Raw genomic sequence first — 20,215 nt, 5'->3', positions numbered from 1 at the left:
GCATTTCCAATGCTATCCCAAAGTCCCCCATACCCTCCCCCTCACTCCCCTACCCACCCACTCCCACTTCTTGGCCCTGGCATTCCCCTCTACTGAGGCATATAAAGTTTGCAAGACCAATGGGCCTCTCTTTCCACTGATGGCCAACTACATATGCAGCTAGAGACATGAGCTCCGGGGAGTACTGGTTAGTTCATATTGTTGTTCCAACTATAGGGTTGCAGACCCCTTTAGCTCCTTGAGTACTTTCTCTAGATCCTCCATTGGGGGCCCTGTGATCCATCCAATAGCTGACTGTGAGCATCCACTTCTGTGTTTGCTAGGCCCCGGCATAGTCTCACAAGAGCTATATCAGGGTCCTTTCAACAAAATCTTGCTTGTGTATGCAATGGTGTCAGCGTTTGGAGGCTGATTATGGGATGAATCCCCGGATGTGGCAGTCTCTAGATGTGGGCACCCTGTTTTGACCTCTGTGAACATCAGGCATGCACATGGTGCACAGACACACACATACACATTAAACGCTAAAGAGGGGTATTTGACTTTCAACGCTTTTTTTCTCTCACACTCCAGTGTGGTTTTCTAGCTATGATGGGAACCAAGTCCCTGCTCACACTTTGTGAGTGTGCAATAAGTTGTCACTAGTAAACTCACACGTGAGTGTGCTCTAGGTTGTCACTGGTAACACCTCCCAAACACTTCATCTTCCTGCACACACTTCCCTTTGTTCAGGCAGCTGGAAGGTTTTTTTGGTTCACTTTTAATTTTATTTTTAATTTATTCCATCTTACCCTCCCTCCACTCCTCTCAGTTCCCACACGGCCTCTCCTCTCCACCAGATCTATTGCTCCTCCGGTTCCCTTCAGAAAAGAGTAGACATTCCAGGGATATCAACTGAACATATCATAACAAGATGCAATAAGAATAGGCACAAACAAACCCACATATTGAGGCTGGGCAAGACAACCCAGTAGGAGGAAAAGGGTTCCAAGGGTTCCAAGGCAGAGTCAGACACCCTGGACTTCCACGTTAGGAATCTCAAAAAAACCCCAACAAAACCAGCAAGCTACACAACTATAACATGTGCAGAGAACTTAGTGCAGACCCATTCAGGTTCCATGATTTCAGTCTCTGTGAGCCCCCAATGAGCCCTGTTTAGTTGATTTTGTGGGCTATCTTCTCCTGGTGTCCTCAGCCCCTCTGGTTCCTACAATCCTTCCTTCCTTTCTTCTGTGAAGTTCCCTGAGCTCTGCTTAATGTTTGGCTCTAGGTCTCTGATCTGCTCCTATCAGCTGTCAGAAAAAGCCTTGGAAATTCAGGTGACAGCAGATGCTGGCGAGGATGTGGAGAAAGAGGAACACTCCTCCATTGTTGGTGGGAGTGCAGGCTTGTACAACCACTCTGGAAATCAGTCTGGCGGTTCCTCAGAAAACTGGACATAGTACTACCGGAGGATCCAGCAATACCTCTCCTGGGCATATATCCAGAAGATGCCCCAACAGGTAAGAAGGACACATGCTCCACTATGTTCATAGCAGCCTTATTTATAATAGCCAGAAGCTGGAAAGAACCTAGATGCCCCTCAACAGAGGAATGGATACAGAAAATGTGGTACATCTACACAATGGAGTACTACTCAGCTATTAAAAAGAATGAATTTATGAAATTCCTAGCCAAATGGATGGACCTGGAGGGCATCATCCTGAGTGAGGTAACACATTCACAAAGAAACTCACACAATATGTATTCACTGATAAGTGGATATTAGCCCCAAACCTAGGATACCCAAGATATAAGATATAATTTGCTAAACACATGAAACTCAAGGAGAATGAAGACTGAAGTGTGGACACTATGCCCCTCCTTAGATTTGGGAACAAAACACCCATGGAAGGAGTTACAGAGACGGAGTTTGGAGCTGAGATGAAAGGATGGACCATGTAGAGACTGCCATAGCCAGGGATCCACCCCATAATCAGCATCCAAACGCTGACACCATTGCATACACTAGCAAGATTTTATTGAAAGGACGCAGATGTAGCTGTCTCTTGTGAGACTATGCCGGGGCCCAGCAAACACAGAAGTGGATGCTCACAGTCAGCTAATGGATGGATCATAGGGCTCCCAATGGAGGAGCTAGAGAAAGTAGCCAAGGAGCTAAAGGGATCTGCAACCCTATAGGTGGAACAACATTATGAGCTAACCAGTACCCCGGAGCTCTTGACTCTAGCTGCATATATATCAAAAGATGGCCTAGTCGGCCATCACTGGAAAGAGAGGCCCATTGGACTTGCAAACTTTATATGCCCCAGTACAGGGGAATACCAGGGCCAAAAAGGGGGAGTGGGTGGGCAGGGGAGTGGGGGTGGGTGGATATGGGGGACTTTTGGTATAGCATTGGAAATGTAAATGAGTTAAATACCTAATAAAAAATGGAAAAAAAAAACCATACAATAATCAAAAAAAAAAAAAGAAAAAACCTTGGGTGATGATTGGTCTTGACATAGATCTATGAGTATAGCAGAATATCATTAGGATTTGGAGGGGGTAGTCATCAGTTGTGTTTGGTTTACCCTAAGGTCTCTAGGACATCCAACTTTCAGTTCCTGGCCATCCAAGCAGATTCAGGCATGGGCTCCCTAGCTACTTCTATGTTCTATGTTAACTTGACACAAGCTAGAGTCATCAGATAAGAGGGAGCCTCAATGGAGAAGATGCCTCCAAAAGATCAGGCTGTAGGCCAACCTATAAGGCATTTTCTTAATTAGTGATTGATGGTGCTTGGGGGGTCAACCTGAAAGCAGGTTGACTAAGCCATGGAGAGCAAGCCCTCCATGACCTCTGCATCAGCTCCTATGTGAGAGATACTTTAATTTTAATAAATGTTATTCATCCTTCCTGTGTTGCTTATGCTAGGAAAATATAGTAACATCTAAAGTCAGGAAGAGGGTTTAGCTCTTTCCTTTAGGGATTAAACTCATTTTGCCTAAATTTTGCATATTACCTTCAGTGTGAGGAAGGAATCCAACCTCATTCATTGTATATGGATATCCCACTATTTGCAGAAAGGATTATCCATTCCTCTCTTGAATCATTTTAGTGCCTCTATGGAACATCACTTTGAAGTAGGGATGTAGCTCAGTGGTAGAGCACATGCTTTTTAGGTATAAAAGCCCTGGGTTCAGTACCCAGCACACACATCATCACCTCCTAAATGGAACCACTACATGTTTGCTTATCTTATGGCTTTGGGAACACCCCAAGTTCTCAGGACTACAAAGGGTTAGAGAATTAGTCCTATCCCAGTAATCAACTTGTCTGCCCTGATGTAAGGGTCTTACTCCAGTTCAGTACACCAAGGGTAAAAATGTGACTAATCCATTGTTTTAAAGATAATTTTGACAATCCTACATCTTTATGCTTTCACATGAATTTAAGGGTCTGACAAAAATTTGGCTCAATTCAGGAATTACAGGGAGTCTTTAGATCATAAGGAAGCAACGACTGTGTCTTTCTAACCAGTTCATAACCAGGAGGCTGTGTCCCTCCTTCATCCTTTACCAAAGACTTGCGCACTGCACCATGTGTGCTTCACGACTTGTGCATGTCACCATGTGTGCTTTCTGATTTCTGTGTTGCACTTGTAGACTAATGGAACTGTTGTCCCTGTGGGGTTACCATTGCAAATGAGGAGATATTTAACTGATTTGAGTTTGCAACCATGCAGAACTCACTTCTTCGTGATAGTTTCTTGGCTGATGCCTTCCAGTCTTCTACACACAACCACACAGCAGTTACAGATGGAGATTTTCACCACTCTCACATGATGGCATTTTGTTGAAGAGTGGCTCCACGGAACACCTCATGCTGCCATTCCAGAGTAGGCCTCTGCTGCTGATTTAATAGAATGCAGGGCCTCATGCTTACTAGAAACTGCTTTACCCCCAAACCCAGCCTTTTAAATTCTAATACAAATTGAATTGTATTAGATACAATATAACATATAACATGAAATTAGGAGGATGGAAGGGACTCTAATTTTAATTTAAATGAAGCAATTTTATGCTTTTTGAAAGTATTTTTGTTCTCTTAATAAAAGAAACTGAACTAAATTTAGGAAAATGAACTATAAAGAATTTAATAGCACAAAGAGGACTGGGTGTGTGGAAGGGAACTAGGAAAAGTGGGGGAAGGCAGTAGGAAAGACAAAGAAATTTCAACAAAGTATGAATGATAGTATTAAAAGGAATGCCAGAACTTTATATGCTAACCTTAAATTTTAACTTTAAAGTTTTTAAGATAGTGGAAAATTATTCTCCATCCAGCAAAGCTAAGTATTATTTTGACCATTTAGATGTTTGTATTCATTAGTACAAAGATTACATTTGTAAACTATGGGTAGTCTAGAGATTCTGGATATTTTTTGTAATGTTGGTTGATTGATAGCAGGGGTAAGGAGTGGGGAGGAGTACCTGCCATGGTATCTTGATGGTGAGGCTAGAACCCTTACCCATTGAGCTGGCAGTCCAAACCTGGATATTCTTAAGTAGTAGTTTGAAGAGTCTTTACAAAGGTTGCTGACACTGGCCTGGTAGGAAAGATTATCTATTCCTAAGAATCACTTATGAGAAGTTAGTCAGGCAAACACCAGGCAAACACTTAAAAGTAAATGTGTAGTGCTCAGATGTCTGTCATTGAAGAACCACATTTCTAAGCCAGTTTTTTACACATCAAAACCACTCAGACCTTTTTCTTCAAACTGGTCTTCAAAATAAATTTAGTTCTTCATCTTTAAAGCAATGAACACACTAATCTTTGTGTTTCTTGTGCTGTCCTAACCAGTTTTATATCGTGTTGCATAAGAGAGAAGGAGAAAGACTTTGGAATCCAGAAAATTATTATAAGTAAACTCAACTGATTTTCCTCATCTTGGAGCTCAATACTTTGAAAGACTGGATAGTATTCTCACTGTGTGTGTTCATGGAGACTAAAAACCTCCCAAGCCCCTGGAGCCTCATCAGATTTAGAATGAAATTACATTATTTTGGTTTCCATTCTGCTCTTCTGTCAAAAGTCATTTGTTTCCCCAAACAATATGTATCTCAAAGCAACTAAATCACAGAAGAGATTGTGGGTAAAGGGTTATCATGCTAACAATGCAGCCACTTTCTTGTTCATGAAAACACACAAAGCTACACTCTAATCAGCAAACCTTCAGTGTTTGTCCAGTGAACTTGAGTCACAGATTTTATGTATCATCCACACCATGGTATAAACACTGAAATCTGAGTGGCCTGTGCTCATTGTAGTCCAGAATTTAAAATACTACAGTTCTGTCCTGGATGTTTCACAGAGATTTTATATTCCTCATAAGAAAGGGAATGGCACCAGGAGGTAAGCTTTTCTTCAAGAATATCACACAGGAATCCCAAGATGACACTATCTATCCAAGGCTTCTGGCCCCTAGCACATCCAGCACAGACTGGAGTGATAATTGATCACAAAACCAAACCTATGACTTTTCAATGAATACTAAAGAAAAGTGAACCAGGGAGTAGTTTAGAATGTGGCTAAATCCAGAAATGTGTTTCCTAATTAGCATAAAAGGACCAAAAGTCCCCTTTATATTCAGCTCATATAGACAAACATGAAGCTATGCTGGAGACTATGAAGAGACACCAGAGAGGCTAAAAATGTTCTAAATTTGCCTAGATAATGGAAGATTATCTAGCAAAAAACAAGCAAAACTCACGGTAAATGCCGGCCCATTGTTAGATGCCACGACAGTATGATCTTCATCATGTAACTTTACCGAGAGCTCCCACTTAGCCACATCAGGCCTAATAACTGGTACTCTGAAGCAGAAAGAAAGAAAAAGAGTTAATTATATTTTATTCTCTATCAATAAACTAATTTCCTCTAACATTGATGTGTGGAATAAGAGCGTTGAGTACCACACTTCACATTTCATTGCACTAATCCCACCCTTGGACTAAGCAGCTTCCAGATATAAATGGAGAGATTTTTAAAAGGCAGACACTCAAAAAACAACAGCCATCAGTCTGCTGTAATTGTGGAACCACTGCCTCTTCTGTGGGGGCATTCATGCCATCCTTGCCCCGTGTTCTGAACCTGAATTGTGGAATTGTGACAGTCCTTCATAAGTTACTCTTTTTTTAAGTACTATTATTTTTTGCTAACTACTCAAGCTATGTCTCAATTATAGTAAAATAATCACGGTGACAAATGTGCTAAGTTTCTAAGACAGAAATTAATCAGTCAACATAACGTGGTGTAGGAACTTGGGGCTTGTTTGCTCTCCCTATTCGATACGACTAACAATGTAGTAAAGAATGAAGGTGGTGAGAGCTAAGGGAATAAAGGTGCTTCCATGGCCTGAGGACCTACATTCAGTCCCTGGAATCCACAGATAACAGGAGAGAAAGGATTCCAGGTTACTCTCTGACACTTCCCACCTCTGCACACACAGGCACATACATACACACAATAATAAAGTTTATTTCTTTAAAAAGAATGCTTTACTTGTAAAACTATATAGAATGTTCTCCCATAAAGTGAAATTGGAAAAAAAAACTACCTTAGTATATCAGCTAGACTAAAACCATGAAGAGAAAACTAAGCTTCAGTAAACTGTGTAACTTACAACTTCATAAAAACTAAGTGACTGGCACCATGCCATGGAACACCAGGCAGGGACAGTCATGGTTTCCATCTTGTGCACAGCCTGTGTCTTCTGTCTTCTCTAGTCCTGGCTTTCCAGTAAGCCCTGGAATCCACCCAAGGCTGTCAAAGCTCTAAACAAAGCTAGTCTTATCATATAAATGTATGGTTGGTATTACATGGAGCAGAAAATGTAGGTCAAGCTGCCAGGAAAGAAACACAAAAATTTCCTATAATTTTGTTTTTAAAAGTAAGGAGTTCAGAATTAACCCTAGGGTCACACATTTATATTCTTCTTATCTTTGAAGTATTATTAACACTAGCACCTTTTAGTATCTAGGCTCTAGCTTCAGTCATGAACCTAAAATTAATATTGCAGGTTATATTTTCATTCAAACCTCTCAAATTTCAAAAGAGTGTATATTATCTGGTATTTAAAAAAAATCATAGTGATAACAACTGTGATGCTTAAGTCCCCTCTAGTTACAGAGCCTGGTGAAGGGGGGCTAACAGGTGAAGAGACTGTTGGTATTGGACAGGCCACTTCATATGTTTAATGATGACTATCTTAAATCCTACAAAAGAAAACAAGAGACGCAAAAACCACTTGGAAGACACTGTTGGGTGATCAGAGAGTAGAGCTTCATAGAGAAGAGTGAGAGTAAGCAAGAGTTCCTAAGGACAAGGCCTGCAAGCATGGAAGGAGAGAAGAAAGGGAGGCAATGGCTATGTCAAGGTAGCAGGAGTGTTCCTGTGCTTACTGCCTCACTCCGCACCTGTATCCCATGGCCACTGTAACATCCATGTCTCTGCACTGGACTAAGGGGCTGAAAAAATGTTCAACATCCTTAATCATCAGGGAAATGCAAATCAAAACAACCTTGAGATTTCACCTCACTCCAGTCAGAATGGCTAAAATAAAAAATTCAGGTGACAGCAGATGCTGGCAAGGGTGTGGAGAGAGAGGAACACTCCTCCATTGCTGGTAGGATTGCAAGCTTGTACAACCACTCTGGAAATCAGTCTGGCGGTTCCTCAGAAAATTGGACATAGTACTACCAGAAGATCCAGCAATACCTCTCCTGGGCACATAACCAGAAGATGTTCCAACTGGTAATAAGGACACATGCTCCACTATGTTCATAGCAGCCTTATTTATAATAGCCAGAAGCTAGAAAGAACCCAGATGTCTGTCAACAGAGAAATATATACAGAAAAGGTGGTAAGTTACTCAATGGAGTATTACTCAGCTATTAAAAACAATGAATTTCTGAAATTCTTAGACAAATGGATGTATCTGGAAGATATCATCCTTAGTGAGGTAACCCAATCACAAAAGAAGTCACTTGATATGCACTCACTGATAAGTGGATATTAGCCCAGAAACTTAGAATACCCAAGATACAATTTGCAAAACACAAGAAAATAAAGAACGAAGACCAAAGTGTGGACACTTCATTCCTCCTTAGAATAGGGAACAAAACACCCATGGAAGGAGTTACAGAGACAAAGTTTGGAGATAAGACAAAAGGATGGACCATCCAGAGACTACCCCACCCGGGGATCTATCCCATAATCAGCCACCAAACCCAGACACTATTGCATATGCCAGCAAGATTTTGCTGAAAGGACCCTGATATAGCTGTCTCGAGTGAGACTATGCAGTGCCTGGCAAATACAGAAGTCACAGTCATCTATAGGATGGAATGCAAGGCCCCCAATGAAGGAGCTAGAGAAAGTATCCAGGAGCTGAAAGGGTCTGCAACCCTATAGATGGAACAACAATATGAACTAACCAATAACCCCAGAGGTCTTGTCTCTAGCTGCATATGTAGCAGAAGATGGCCTAGTCGGCCATCATTGGGAAGAGAGGCCCCTTGGTCTTGCAAACTTTATATGCCCCAGTACAGGGGAATGCCAGGGCCAAGAAGTGGGAGTGGATTGGGTAGGGGAGCAGGGCAGGGGGAGGGTATAGGGAACTTTCGGGATAGCATTTGATATGTAAATAAATAGTTAATTAAAAAAAAAGAACTACAGTCACTTCATATTCTTATTTGTTTTTTTTTTTCCATTTTTTATTAGGTATTTAACTCATTTACATTTCCAATGCTATACCAAAAGTCCCCCATATCCACCCACCCCCACTCCCCTGCCCACCCACTCCCCCTTTTTGGCCCTGGTATTCCCCTGTACTGGGGCATATAAAGTTTGCAAGTCCAATGGGCCTCTCTTTCCAGTGATGGCCGACTAGGCCATCTTTTGATATATATGCAGCTAGAGTCAAGAGCTCCGGGGTACTGGTTAGCTCATAATGTTGTTCCACCTATAGGGTTGCAGATCCCTTTAGCTCCTTGGCTACTTTCTCTAGCTCCTCCATTGGGAGCCCTATGATCCATCCATTAGCTGACTGTGAGCATCCACTTCTGTGTTTGCTGGGCCCCGGCATAGTCTCACAAGAGACAGCTACATCTGCGTCCTTTCAATAAAATCTTGCTAGTGTATGCAATGGTGTCAGCGTTTGGATGCTGATTATGGGGTGGATCCCTGGCTATGGCAGTCTCTACATGGTCCATCCTTTCATCTCAGCTCCAAACTCCGTCTCTGTAACTCCTTCCATGGGTGTTTTGTTCCCAAATCTAAGGAGGGGCATAGTGTCCACACTTCAGTCTTCATTCTCCTTGAGTTTCATGTGTTTAGCAAATTATATCTTATATCTTGGGTATCCTAGGTTTGGGGCTAATATCCACTTATCAGTGAATACATATTGTGTGAGTTTCTTTGTGAATGTGTTACCTCACTCAGGATGATGCCCTCCAGGTCCATCCATTTGGCTAGGAATTTCATAAATTCATTCTTTTTAATAGCTGAGTAGTACTCCATTGTGTAGATGTACCACATTTTCTGTATCCATTCCTCTGTTGAGGGGCATCTAGGTTCTTTCCAGCTTCTGGCTATTATAAATAAGGCTGCTATGAACATAGTGGAGCATGTGTCCTTCTTACCAGTTGGGGCATCTTCTGGATATATGCCCAGGAGAGGTATTGCTGGATCCTCCGGTAGTACTATGTCCAGTTTTCTGAGGAACCGCCAGACTGATTTCCAGAGTGGTTGTACAAGCCTGCACTCCCACCAACAATGGAGGAGTGTTCCTCTTTCTCCACATCCTCGCCAGCATCTGCTGTCACCTGAATTTTTGATCTTAGCCATTCTGACTGGTGTGAGGTGGAATCTCAGGGTTGTTTTGATTTGCATTTCCCTGATGATTAAGGATGTTGAACATTTTTTCAAGTGCTTCTCTGCCATTCGGTATTCCTCAGGTGAGAATTCTTTGTTCAGTTCTGAGCCCCATTTTTTAATGGGGTTATTTGATTTTCTGAAGTCCACCTTCTTGAGTTCTTTATATATGTTGGATATTAGTCCCCTATCTGATTTAGGATAGGTAAAGATCCTTTCCCAATCTGTTGGTGGTCTTTTTGTCTTATTGACGGTGTCTTTTGCCTTGCAGAAACTTTGGAGTTTCATTAGGTCCCATTTGTCGATTCTCGATCTTACAGCACAAGCCATTGCTGTTCTGTTCAGGAATTTTTCCCCTGTGCCCATATCTTCAAGGCTTTTCCCCACTTTCTCCTCTATAAGTTTCAGTGTCTCTGGTTTTATGTGAAGTTCCTTGATCCACTTAGATTTGACCTTAGTACAAGGAGATAAGTATGGATCGATTCGCATTCTTCTACACGATAACAACCAGTTGTGCCAGCACCAATTGTTGAAAATGCTGTCTTTCTTCCACTGGATGGTTTTAGCTCCCTTGTCGAAGATCAAGTGACCATAGGTGTGTGGGTTCATTTCTGGGTCTTCAATTCTATTCCATTGGTCTACTTGTCTGTCTCTATACCAGTACCATGCAGTTTTTATCACAATTGCTCTGTAGTAAAGCTTTAGGTCTGGCATGGTGATTCCGCCAGAAGTTCTTTTATCCTTGAGAAGACTTTTTGCTATCCTAGGTTTTTTGTTATTCCAGACAAATTTGCAAATTGCTCCTTCCAATTCGTTGAAGAATTGAGTTGGAATTTTGATGGGGATTGCATTGAATCTGTAGATTGCTTTTGGCAAGATAGCCATTTTTACAATGTTGATCCTGCCAATCCATGAGCATGGGAGATCTTTCCATCTTCTGAGATCTTCTTTAATTTCTTTCTTCAGAGATTTGAAGTTTTTATCATACAGATCTTTCACTTCCTTAGTTAGAGTCACGCCAAGATATTTTATATTATTTGTGACTATTGAGAAGGGTGTTGTTTCCCTAATTTCTTTCTCAGCCTGTTTATTCTTTGTATAGAGAAAGGCCATTGACTTGTTTGAGTTTATTTTATATCCAGCTACTTCACCGAAGCTGTTTATCAGGTTTAGGAGTTCTCTGGTAGAATTTTTAGGGTCACTTATATATACTATCATATCATCTGCAAAAAGTGATATTTTGACTTCCTCTTTTCCAATTTGTATCCCCTTGATCTCCTTTTGTTGTCGAATTGCTCTGGCTAATACTTCAAGTACTATGTTGAAAAGGTAGGGAGAAAGTGGGCAGCCTTGTCTAGTCCCTGATTTTAGTGGGATTGCTTCCAGCTTCTCTCCATTTACTTTGATGTTGGCTACTGGTTTGCTGTAGATTGCTTTTATCATGTTTAGGTATGGGCCTTGAATTCCTGATCTTTCCAAAACTTTTATCATGAATGGGTGTTGGATCTTGTCAAATGCTTTTTCTGCATCTAACGAGATGATCATGTGGTTTTTGTCTTTGAGTTTGTTTATATAATGGATTACATTGATGGATTTTCGTATATTAAACCATCCCTGCATCCCTGGAATAAAACCTACTTGGTCAGGATGGATGATTGCTTTAATGTGTTCTTGGATTCGGTTAGCGAGAATTTTATTGAGGATTTTTGCATCGATATTCATAAGAGCATATTCTTATTTGTTGACTTAGTTTTTTCTGGTGCTGTGATGAAACCCAAGGCTCCAAGTCTGCTAGGCAAGAACCCTAACCACTGAGCTACAGCCCCGTGCATTCATCAGGAAGGGCTAGGGAGCCACAGAAATGACAGAGTTCCAAGATCGCCCTGGATGTGTCTCCTCCATAGGATACATTCCTTGCCCAAACCCCAAGTGGTAAGATGTCCATTCTCCCAGGACCACCATGTAACTTGGCTTTCCTACATGTTTGTTTTCTTTGATTCTAAAACTACACACTTGCTGCTCATGACAATTCCATGGTATTCGACTTCACACCAAGCTAATTCTTAATTGAACTACTTACCATTCAAGCCCTTAAAGGGAAAGTCCCATTCTTTGTACCTTATTCTTTTCCTGATTACTCTGGCTTGTGTCTGATTGGACCAGATCCTTTTAATTAAGCCAAACAAACAGGAGGCAGAGGACCAAGCAAACTGATTAAGAACCAGGCTCTGCTGTCCCACAGTATGAGCTCTTCCTACACTTCTGACCTTGAACACATAGACAGAATGTATTTCCTTTCATAAAACATTAAAATAACAATGGAATCAGCATTGTCAGACACACTTGTCAGAGGACTGGATGGAGGCAGGCAAAGGTAACAAGATGACCACTCCCACCTCCTGGTCTCTCTCTGGTTTTGGAGACTGAAATCCTTCCATCACAAAGCTTTGGACTCCCTCTTCTCAGCCTCACAGTTTCCAAGGAGGGGATTCCCACCCTCTTAAACTGTCTCAATGGTGATGTAATTTTTCTGTCTTCCTTCCACTTAGTCGGAACTACATGCTATGGAATTTTCTAAAATTGAGTGACAACAATCCTTGAGAGCAAAGGTCCTTTCCAATGAAGCAGCTGTCTTTTGCCTGTAGAGGCAGTGGATGTCACTGATCTTAATGTCCTGTGCTAGCCCAGAACTTTTTCCCACAGAAAACGATCCTGCAGATGGTGGCGAGACATAGCCGGCTCTCCTCAGGACCCAGCCACTATTTATTTTTCCAGTGCTTTATTTTGATCCACATCTGTTTCATATACATTGTAGCTTGTCCCAGGAGGGACCTTATGGAAGAACACAGGCTTCTGAGAGAAAGTCCAGAGGTTCATGTCTCAGCTTCTTCTCTCCTCAGCAATGCACTTGAGAACCCACATCCCTGAACCTGTAAGAGGGGTTCCCACAGAGACAAGGGGGTAAAAGGAAGCCCAGCTTCCTCTGACCCTGAAGTCCTGGAGTAGCACTCTCCTAACAAGATTTAAGGCACTTTGTTAAGAGAAGAGAAGAAAGCAGTTCCACTAAGAAGCAAGACTCCAGGGGCCAAAAAGAACAAAAACCAAGGTCCCTGGGCACGGTTAGCACTAGGGTCTTGTCTGGCTTTACGTGGGTTTAAAGGTGGCTTGATTTTGTTTGGTGAATAGACTAGATAGTTTGGGCATTTATGCTAGTTATTCAGCCATGCAATACTGCACTAAAATCTGATTCTACATAATTGCTAAGAGAACAGTAATTTAATAATTACTGTGAAACAGTAATTTCAATTCAAAAAGCATGAACATGATAGAAATAACTACTACCTAAAGTTGTATTTCAAATAAAAAAATTATATCTGTTGATACAACTCAAAATGGTTCAAAATGGGTTATAAAGATCAGGGTAGATCACTTGCATAGTAGATACCAGGCTCTGGATGTCAGCCATCAAGGAGAGAGAAAAAGCCAAGGGAAAATAATTACAGGCCATCCTGAAAGGTGGGGAGATGCTTCAGTCTCCCTAGTGAAGCACACTCCGTGGGGTGGCCGCCGTCAGATCAAGGGTTCACCTTGTACAACTTAAGCTGCACATTCAAATCTGAAACCCTGACTTCAGATGGCAAATAACCAAACCCAGTAATGAGGGATCACATACCAGCAGCTCAAAACCAAATCACAGCTGTACCCAAGTCTGTCCATTTCCATTACCAGCCTGACAGCAAGAGTCAAACTGGTTAGGAAAACCCACCTTTTCCATATCTTACAGAGAAAACCTGGCAACTGATTTTTAGTAATTTCAATAGACATTACAATATACATAACTTAGCAAACACACACACACAAATGATAAATGTGCACAGCTACTAACGGAAACTTCCAACATTTCACAGACTTCAGGCTCAGGCAGTGGCCATCCCAAAGCATTCTGTCAGACAGTAATGACTGGCACTACCCATTAGAACAGGGAGAATAGTGGAAGAACCATGAAGAACTGCCTCGCCATAACTTCCCCAGCAGGTGGACTGTAAACTGATGCAGAATAATCTTCTGAATTCCAAAACCACTGAGGTCAGTTTCTGCATGCAAATCTTGTAGGAAGAAAAGGGCCCTCAGAAAGTGGGCCATTCATCTGAACCCAGTTCAGAAAAGTTCCAGTGTGGCACAAAGCTATGCCATGCAAGCACAGAGATGCATTCAGCGGGGGTAGACAGACATAGATACAGGCAGACTACAAAGGAGCCCTCCCATGGCTCATGAATAAGTCGAGGAAATGATCAGGAAAAAAGTGGGGGGAGAGACAGAAAGATGTTTAGACAGATGGCCCACTTGAAATGCCTGAGATAGGGCAAAAGCAATTTTAATGAAACTTTAGATCTATCACATGAATTTTTTCTTATTTTCCTCAACTGAAGAGGAAAAGAAAACAACTCCAAGGAAGACAGAAACTCAGCCATGTGCTGAAAACCCCATGTTCAGCAAGTTCAGACAGAAAAAGGGTCAAAAGCATGAGTTTTCGTAGTACAATAAATTCATATAAAAATTTTTCACAGAATCATCAGCTATCAAAATGAATAGAAAAAAGCATGAAACAAACACATTAAAAGAATTTTAAACAGAGATCTACTGCCAAGCCAAACAAAAATCTATGCCTTATTATGTGAGAACTTACAACAGGGTAACATTAAAGTTCATCACTGCGAAGACAGATAAAAGTAGCTTTCAGAGAACCCTTCAAAGCCAGAAACAGGCATACGTGAGGATCAAGATCCACCTACATGTGATTTTAAAATGTGTGCATCCAACACATGACACAATACCAAAGCCTGTCACAAAACTGTCCTGAGACATCATCGAGTTTAGTGTTAGCAACACAGATAATCAGACAAGTGACAGATAGTCTAGTACTGAATGTATCACTACAATCCTACAATTATTCATAGATACAAATCCTACTTTCTTCCTCCACTGCAAAGTGTGTGTGCTTCTCCTAGACGTGGAGCACGTGAGTCAGGAAAGCAACCCAGACTAGTTGGCACCACTGCAAGCCTCACCCGTTGACCAGGTGTAAGCCTGTGAACAGTCTGTGGCCTCCATATGATGGAAACTCACTGGGCCTTGTTTTCTTATCTGTAAGAATGTCTAATTTGTATGTGGATGAGAGGAGATAAGATGTGAAGCACTTGGGGTGTTACTGTGCAGTAAGGGTCCAGTGTCCACAAGCATCCATCAGGGTCTGCTACAGAATCCGAAAACGCTCCATTGTCTCAGCAATACTGCACATCTTTTTGAAAGGATCGATAGATAGATATGTAAAGGACACCTGGCTGCCCTGTTATAACAGCCATAATATGGATCCTGCAAGGTGTCAGTCATTATTAACGTTCTCTTCTTGATGGGATTCAAAATCCCCAAGGTAGCATATCTCTGAATGAGTCTATGAGGATACTTCAGAGAACTGTGACTGAGGAGGAAAGACCTATCCTGAATATAGGTGGCCCCAAGGTCTGAGAGGAAAGCAAGCCAATCAAGACAATTCAGCTTTCTGCTGCCCGACTGAGAGTGGACTGCAACCTCACACTCCTGCCACCATATCTTGCCAATCGTGCCAGACTCTCCTCTCAAAGTGTAAGTCAAAATAGCTCCCTCTTTCTTCAAGTAACTTTGGTCAGTTATTCTGTTGCAGCAATAACTAAGAATACAGTGGCCACTGATATAAGAAAAAAAAATGTGATACATACATGATATTCTGTCATCTGCAGCAATGGGGATAGAACAGAGAACACTAGCTGAAACAAACAGTTACCAAAAGACAGATACCAAACGAGCTCCCACATCAGAGGCAAACAGCTAGGCTTCATGAATGAATACTGAAAGCCAGAAAGTTAGGTGGAAAGGGGGATTGAATGACAAGGTGCCAAACAGTTATACAGGAAGAGTCACCAGAGGGCTGGGTAACAGGTACCAAACAGTTATACAGGAAGAGTCACCAGAGGGCTGGGTAGCAGGTACCAAATACAGTTACAGAGGAGGAGTACTTGTGCATTTTATACCATGGAGGGATGCCTGGAAGACAACCACTGGAAGGATCCCAGCACAGGGAAACAGAGGGCTTTTTTTTTTTTTTTTTCCAGATAGGGTTTCTCTCTGTGTAGCCCTGGCTGTCCTAGAACTCAATCTGTAAACCAGACTGGCCTTGAGCTTATAGAGATCCTCCTGCCTCTGCCTCCAAGTGCTGGGACTAAAGGCATACAACAACAACACCCAACTGGAAACAAAGATATTTAAGATGTCAATGCTGGGCTAGAGAGATGACTCAGGCATTAAAGGCTGGGCTCACAACCAAAAATATAAGATGTCAATGCTAACTATCCTTCTAAGACCATTTTATGTGACATATATGTATCACATTATCACACAGCACTTACAGATAAAAGAAAACAAAATAATATGCAATTTACATAGTGAAATTCAGCAGTCTTCAGTTCCACCACCTGCCTTCCAGCCCTCCCACAGTTAATTATGGGTTATACTTGTCTGTTCCAAAGCCTCACTTCAGTGCATACTGAACATGTGTACTATGGTATGAGCTTTTGTTCAATGTACTTCTGAATTCCTCTCTTGCTTATTGGATGCTTTCTTCTACATAGCATGTTCTCTTGTACACATGCTAAAATTAGCTCCTCCTGCTGATAGGCATTGAGTTGTCTCCGTTTTAGATTTAGGGTGGATGTGAGGTTCCCGTCATTACTATAAATGCCAAGGAGCTCCAGGCTGCCAGATGTGGTGCTGAGAATGAAACTTAGGTCCTCAAGAAGACCATCAAGTGCTCTTAACTGCTGAGCCACCTCTCCAGCCACTTAATTTCAGTCTTATGAAGACAATGCCCAAAGTATTTCTCTAACATTTCTTGCCTTCTTCACCCCTTTCCTTTTGAGACACCTAACACGTGTGTGTTACCTTTCTTTATAACACTAAACTGTCTTCAACTTTTTAAAACATATTTGCTGAAATAAAATCTACATTTAAAACAAAACAAAACAAAACATAACAAAACCCAAAATCCTGGGCCTGGACAGCTCAGTGGTCAAAGTGCCTGCTGTGTGAGCAAAAGGATTGAAGCTTGGAGCTCCAGAATTAACACTAGCCAAGTGGGCATAGAGGCAGGCCCACCTGTGATCCCAGGGCTCAGGAATAGAAAGGATCTCCATAGCAACCTGGCTAGGAAGACTAGCTATATCAGAGAAATCTGGGTTTGACTGAGAGGCCCTGCCTCAGAAAAGAAGGTGAAGGAACCATGAAGACGTGTGCTTCAGGTCTCCACAATGACATCCACTTATGTATGCCCAGACACATGCAAACACACATATACACACATGAGAAGAAAATGCTCCTATATTTAAGGTACATAAGTTATGTGACACCCTTATGTGCTTCAGTGTCTGGAATTCCATTTTCTCTTTCTTCAGACTGGATAGACTACCATTCACCTACCTTCTGAACTACCCATCCTTTCTTCTGTCACGGCCAGCCTGCTTTCCAGTGTCCCCAGAAAATTGGCCATGGCAGATACATTGTACAACTGGAATTTCACTTCCTGCATTCTTATCACTTCCATTCCCATGCTAAACTGCATTTCAATTCTCTCATTTGTTCTTTAAAACCTGAAACAATTAAGTCCTGCTTTAAAGTTCTTACCCATGATTGTAACAGCTTCACATTCTCCTCACTGGTTTCTTCTGACTGCTTTTTCTCTGAACTATGAGTCATCTTTATTCTTAACCTACATGACAAATCAACCTCCAGGGTAGGAGAGATACGGAAGGGGCTTCACATGCTATGTGATCTTCCTGAGTGGTCTCTATGACAGCAGGCACTGAAGTTACTGATTAATAATTGAAGTTGAAGGCTTACTTGCTTGTCATAGAAGGATGTGTCTATTTGCTTTTGTTCTTAATAAATCAAACATCCCAAACTGCTGATTCAAGAAACAGTCTTTTCTCCCAAGGGATAGCCCATCCAGGATTTTAATGGAAAGTTTGAAGTATTTACAAGACCTTCCAACTGGTAAGATTCAAAACTGCAAGCATCATCAGCATATCTCTTACTATGCAACTCAAATTCAAGTTCTCTTCACTCATCATTCCAGCAAGCTCTCAATGCTGGGTTCCCTGGAGTCTTTATGCACACATATTTCAAGAGGCAGTGGTTAACTTCAGAGAAATGAATTTCCAATATGGAACTCTCCTATGTGTTGCCATTTTGCCATGATATCTTGTTCAATGTCAAGAAGTTCTGGGGGCTGGAGAGATGGCTCAAAGGTTAAAAGCACTGGCTGCTCTTCCAGAGGTCCTGAGTTCAAATCCCAGTAACCACATGGTGGCTCACAACCATCTATAATGAGATCTGATGCCCTCTTCTGGTGTGTCTAAAGACAACGACTGTGTAATAAAATAAATAAATCTTAAAAAAAAAAGTTCTGACAATCCTAAAGATCTTCTCTGAGGTATAAAATACTGGCTACTTACTTAATTTCTAGTCATTCTCTGATGCCTTTGACAGTGACTACACAATGGGGGAAAAATCCAGATGTGTACTTCACACACTGTAGTTTCTGACAGACCTGCCTTGTAGGAACTATGAAGGAACTGATTTGGAAATGTATCTCTTTTAGGAAGCTTACAGTCAGGTATATATACATCTATACATATGTATATATCTGTGCTGCAGATCAAATACATGACCTGTTACATGGTAGATAAGTAGTTCTTCCCTTAATTCCACTGTATGCCCCTGACTCCTATCCTTCTCCCCATCCATTTTGGTATCTACCAAAGAATGAACTCTTCTGATTACTGATATAATTTATGTGACAAATCATTATTCTCTTACTGAAAGCCAAAATGATAAAATGGAAAAGTGAAAGCATCTTCAACAAATGGTGCTGGACTAACTGGATGTCTACATATAAAAGAATGAAAATAGAGCTATACTTAATCACTCTGCATGAAACTCAAGTCCAAGTGGATCAAGGACCTCAACATAAAACTGGATACACTAAATTTCATGGAAGAGAAAGCGGGAAATACCCTTGAACGTTTTGGTACAGGAGACAATTTCCTAAACAGATCATCAATGGTTCATGCTCGAAGACCAGCAATTGATAAACAGGACCTCATGAAACTGCAAAACTTCTGTAAGGCAAAAAACATGTCAATAGAACAAATAGCCTATGGATTGGGAAAAGATCTTTAACAACCCTACATTTGCCAAAGGGCTAATATCCAAATTTTACAAAGAACTCAAGAAGTTAGACCCAAATGACCTAATTAAAAAGTGGGGTACAGAACTAAACAGAGAATTCTCAACAGAAGAATCTCAAATAGCCCAAGAAGCACTTAAAGAAATACTCAAATTCCTTAGTCATCAGAGAAATACAAATCAAAAAAATCTCTGAGGTTCTATCTTATACCCAAAAGAATGGCTAAGATTAAAAACTCAATAGATGGCACATGCTGATAAGTATCTGGAGCAAGGGGAGCACTCCTACATTGCTGGTGGGGGTGCAAACTTGTACAACCTCTTTGGAAATCAATTTGGCAGTTTCTCAGAAAACTGCAAATAGTTCTACCTCAAGACCCAGCTATATCACTCCTGGGAATATACCAAAAAGATATTCCAACATCCCACAAAGACACTTGCTCAACTATGTTCATAGCAGGTTTATTAGTAATAACCAAAAACTGCAAACAACCTAAAGTCCCTCAACAGAAGAGTGGATAAAGAAAACACGGTACATCTACACAGTGGAGTACTATTAAGAAATTAAAAACAATGACATTATGAATTTGGCAGGCAAATGGATTGAACTTGAGAATATCATCCTGAGTGAGGTAGCCCAGACCCAAAAGGACATGCATGGTATGTACTCAATTATAAGTGCTTATTAGCCATAAAATACAGGTACCATGTGACATTCCTCAGATCCAAAGAAGCTAAACAAGAAGGGAGGCCCAAGTGAGGATGCTTGAATCTCACTCAGAAGAGGAAATAAAATAGTCATAAGAGGCGGATGAACGGAGGGAACTGGAAGGGTGGGGGAAGGGATGGGGGTCCAGGATCAGGACGGGGGAAGGACAGGAAAGATGACTAGATTTTGTCAATGAAAATTAATGGAAATCTGCAACTGACAGGGGTGAGAAGGTGGGAGGCATTTCCAGGATGAGACAGAAACCTAGGATAAGAGAGGCATTCAAGAATCAATGGGGGTGACCTTAGCTCTAAC

General features: G+C 41.4%; 1 protein-coding gene across 7 annotated transcripts in view; it reads right to left on the bottom strand.

Annotated features, from left to right (window-relative positions):
- Nucleotides 1-20,215, bottom strand: part of Pcca (propionyl-Coenzyme A carboxylase, alpha polypeptide) — a 405,580-nt gene that overhangs the window by 146,188 nt on the left and 239,177 nt on the right. For 5 of the 7 annotated variants that reach the window (XR_383133.3, XM_006518432.3, XM_006518430.4 and 2 more), the window contains one exon: nucleotides 5,753-5,855. Coding sequence is in view for 5 of the 7 variants with exons in the window: in XM_006518432.3 (XP_006518495.1) it covers nucleotides 5,753-5,855 (103 nt within the window). In the remaining 2 variants the exon portion in view is untranslated. Of the gene's footprint in view, nucleotides 1-5,752; nucleotides 5,856-15,671; nucleotides 15,687-20,215 lie in introns of those variants that run through there. The other 2 variants (NR_153443.1, XM_030247609.1) reach the window with 2 other exon arrangements.

Source organism: Mus musculus, chromosome 14, assembly GCF_000001635.26.
Source record: "Mus musculus strain C57BL/6J chromosome 14, GRCm38.p6 C57BL/6J".
Classification (NCBI taxonomy): Eukaryota; Metazoa; Chordata; class Mammalia; order Rodentia; family Muridae; genus Mus; species Mus musculus.
The sequence above is the reverse complement of the archived record's forward strand: the minus strand, read 5'-3'. Positions and strand labels throughout refer to the sequence as shown.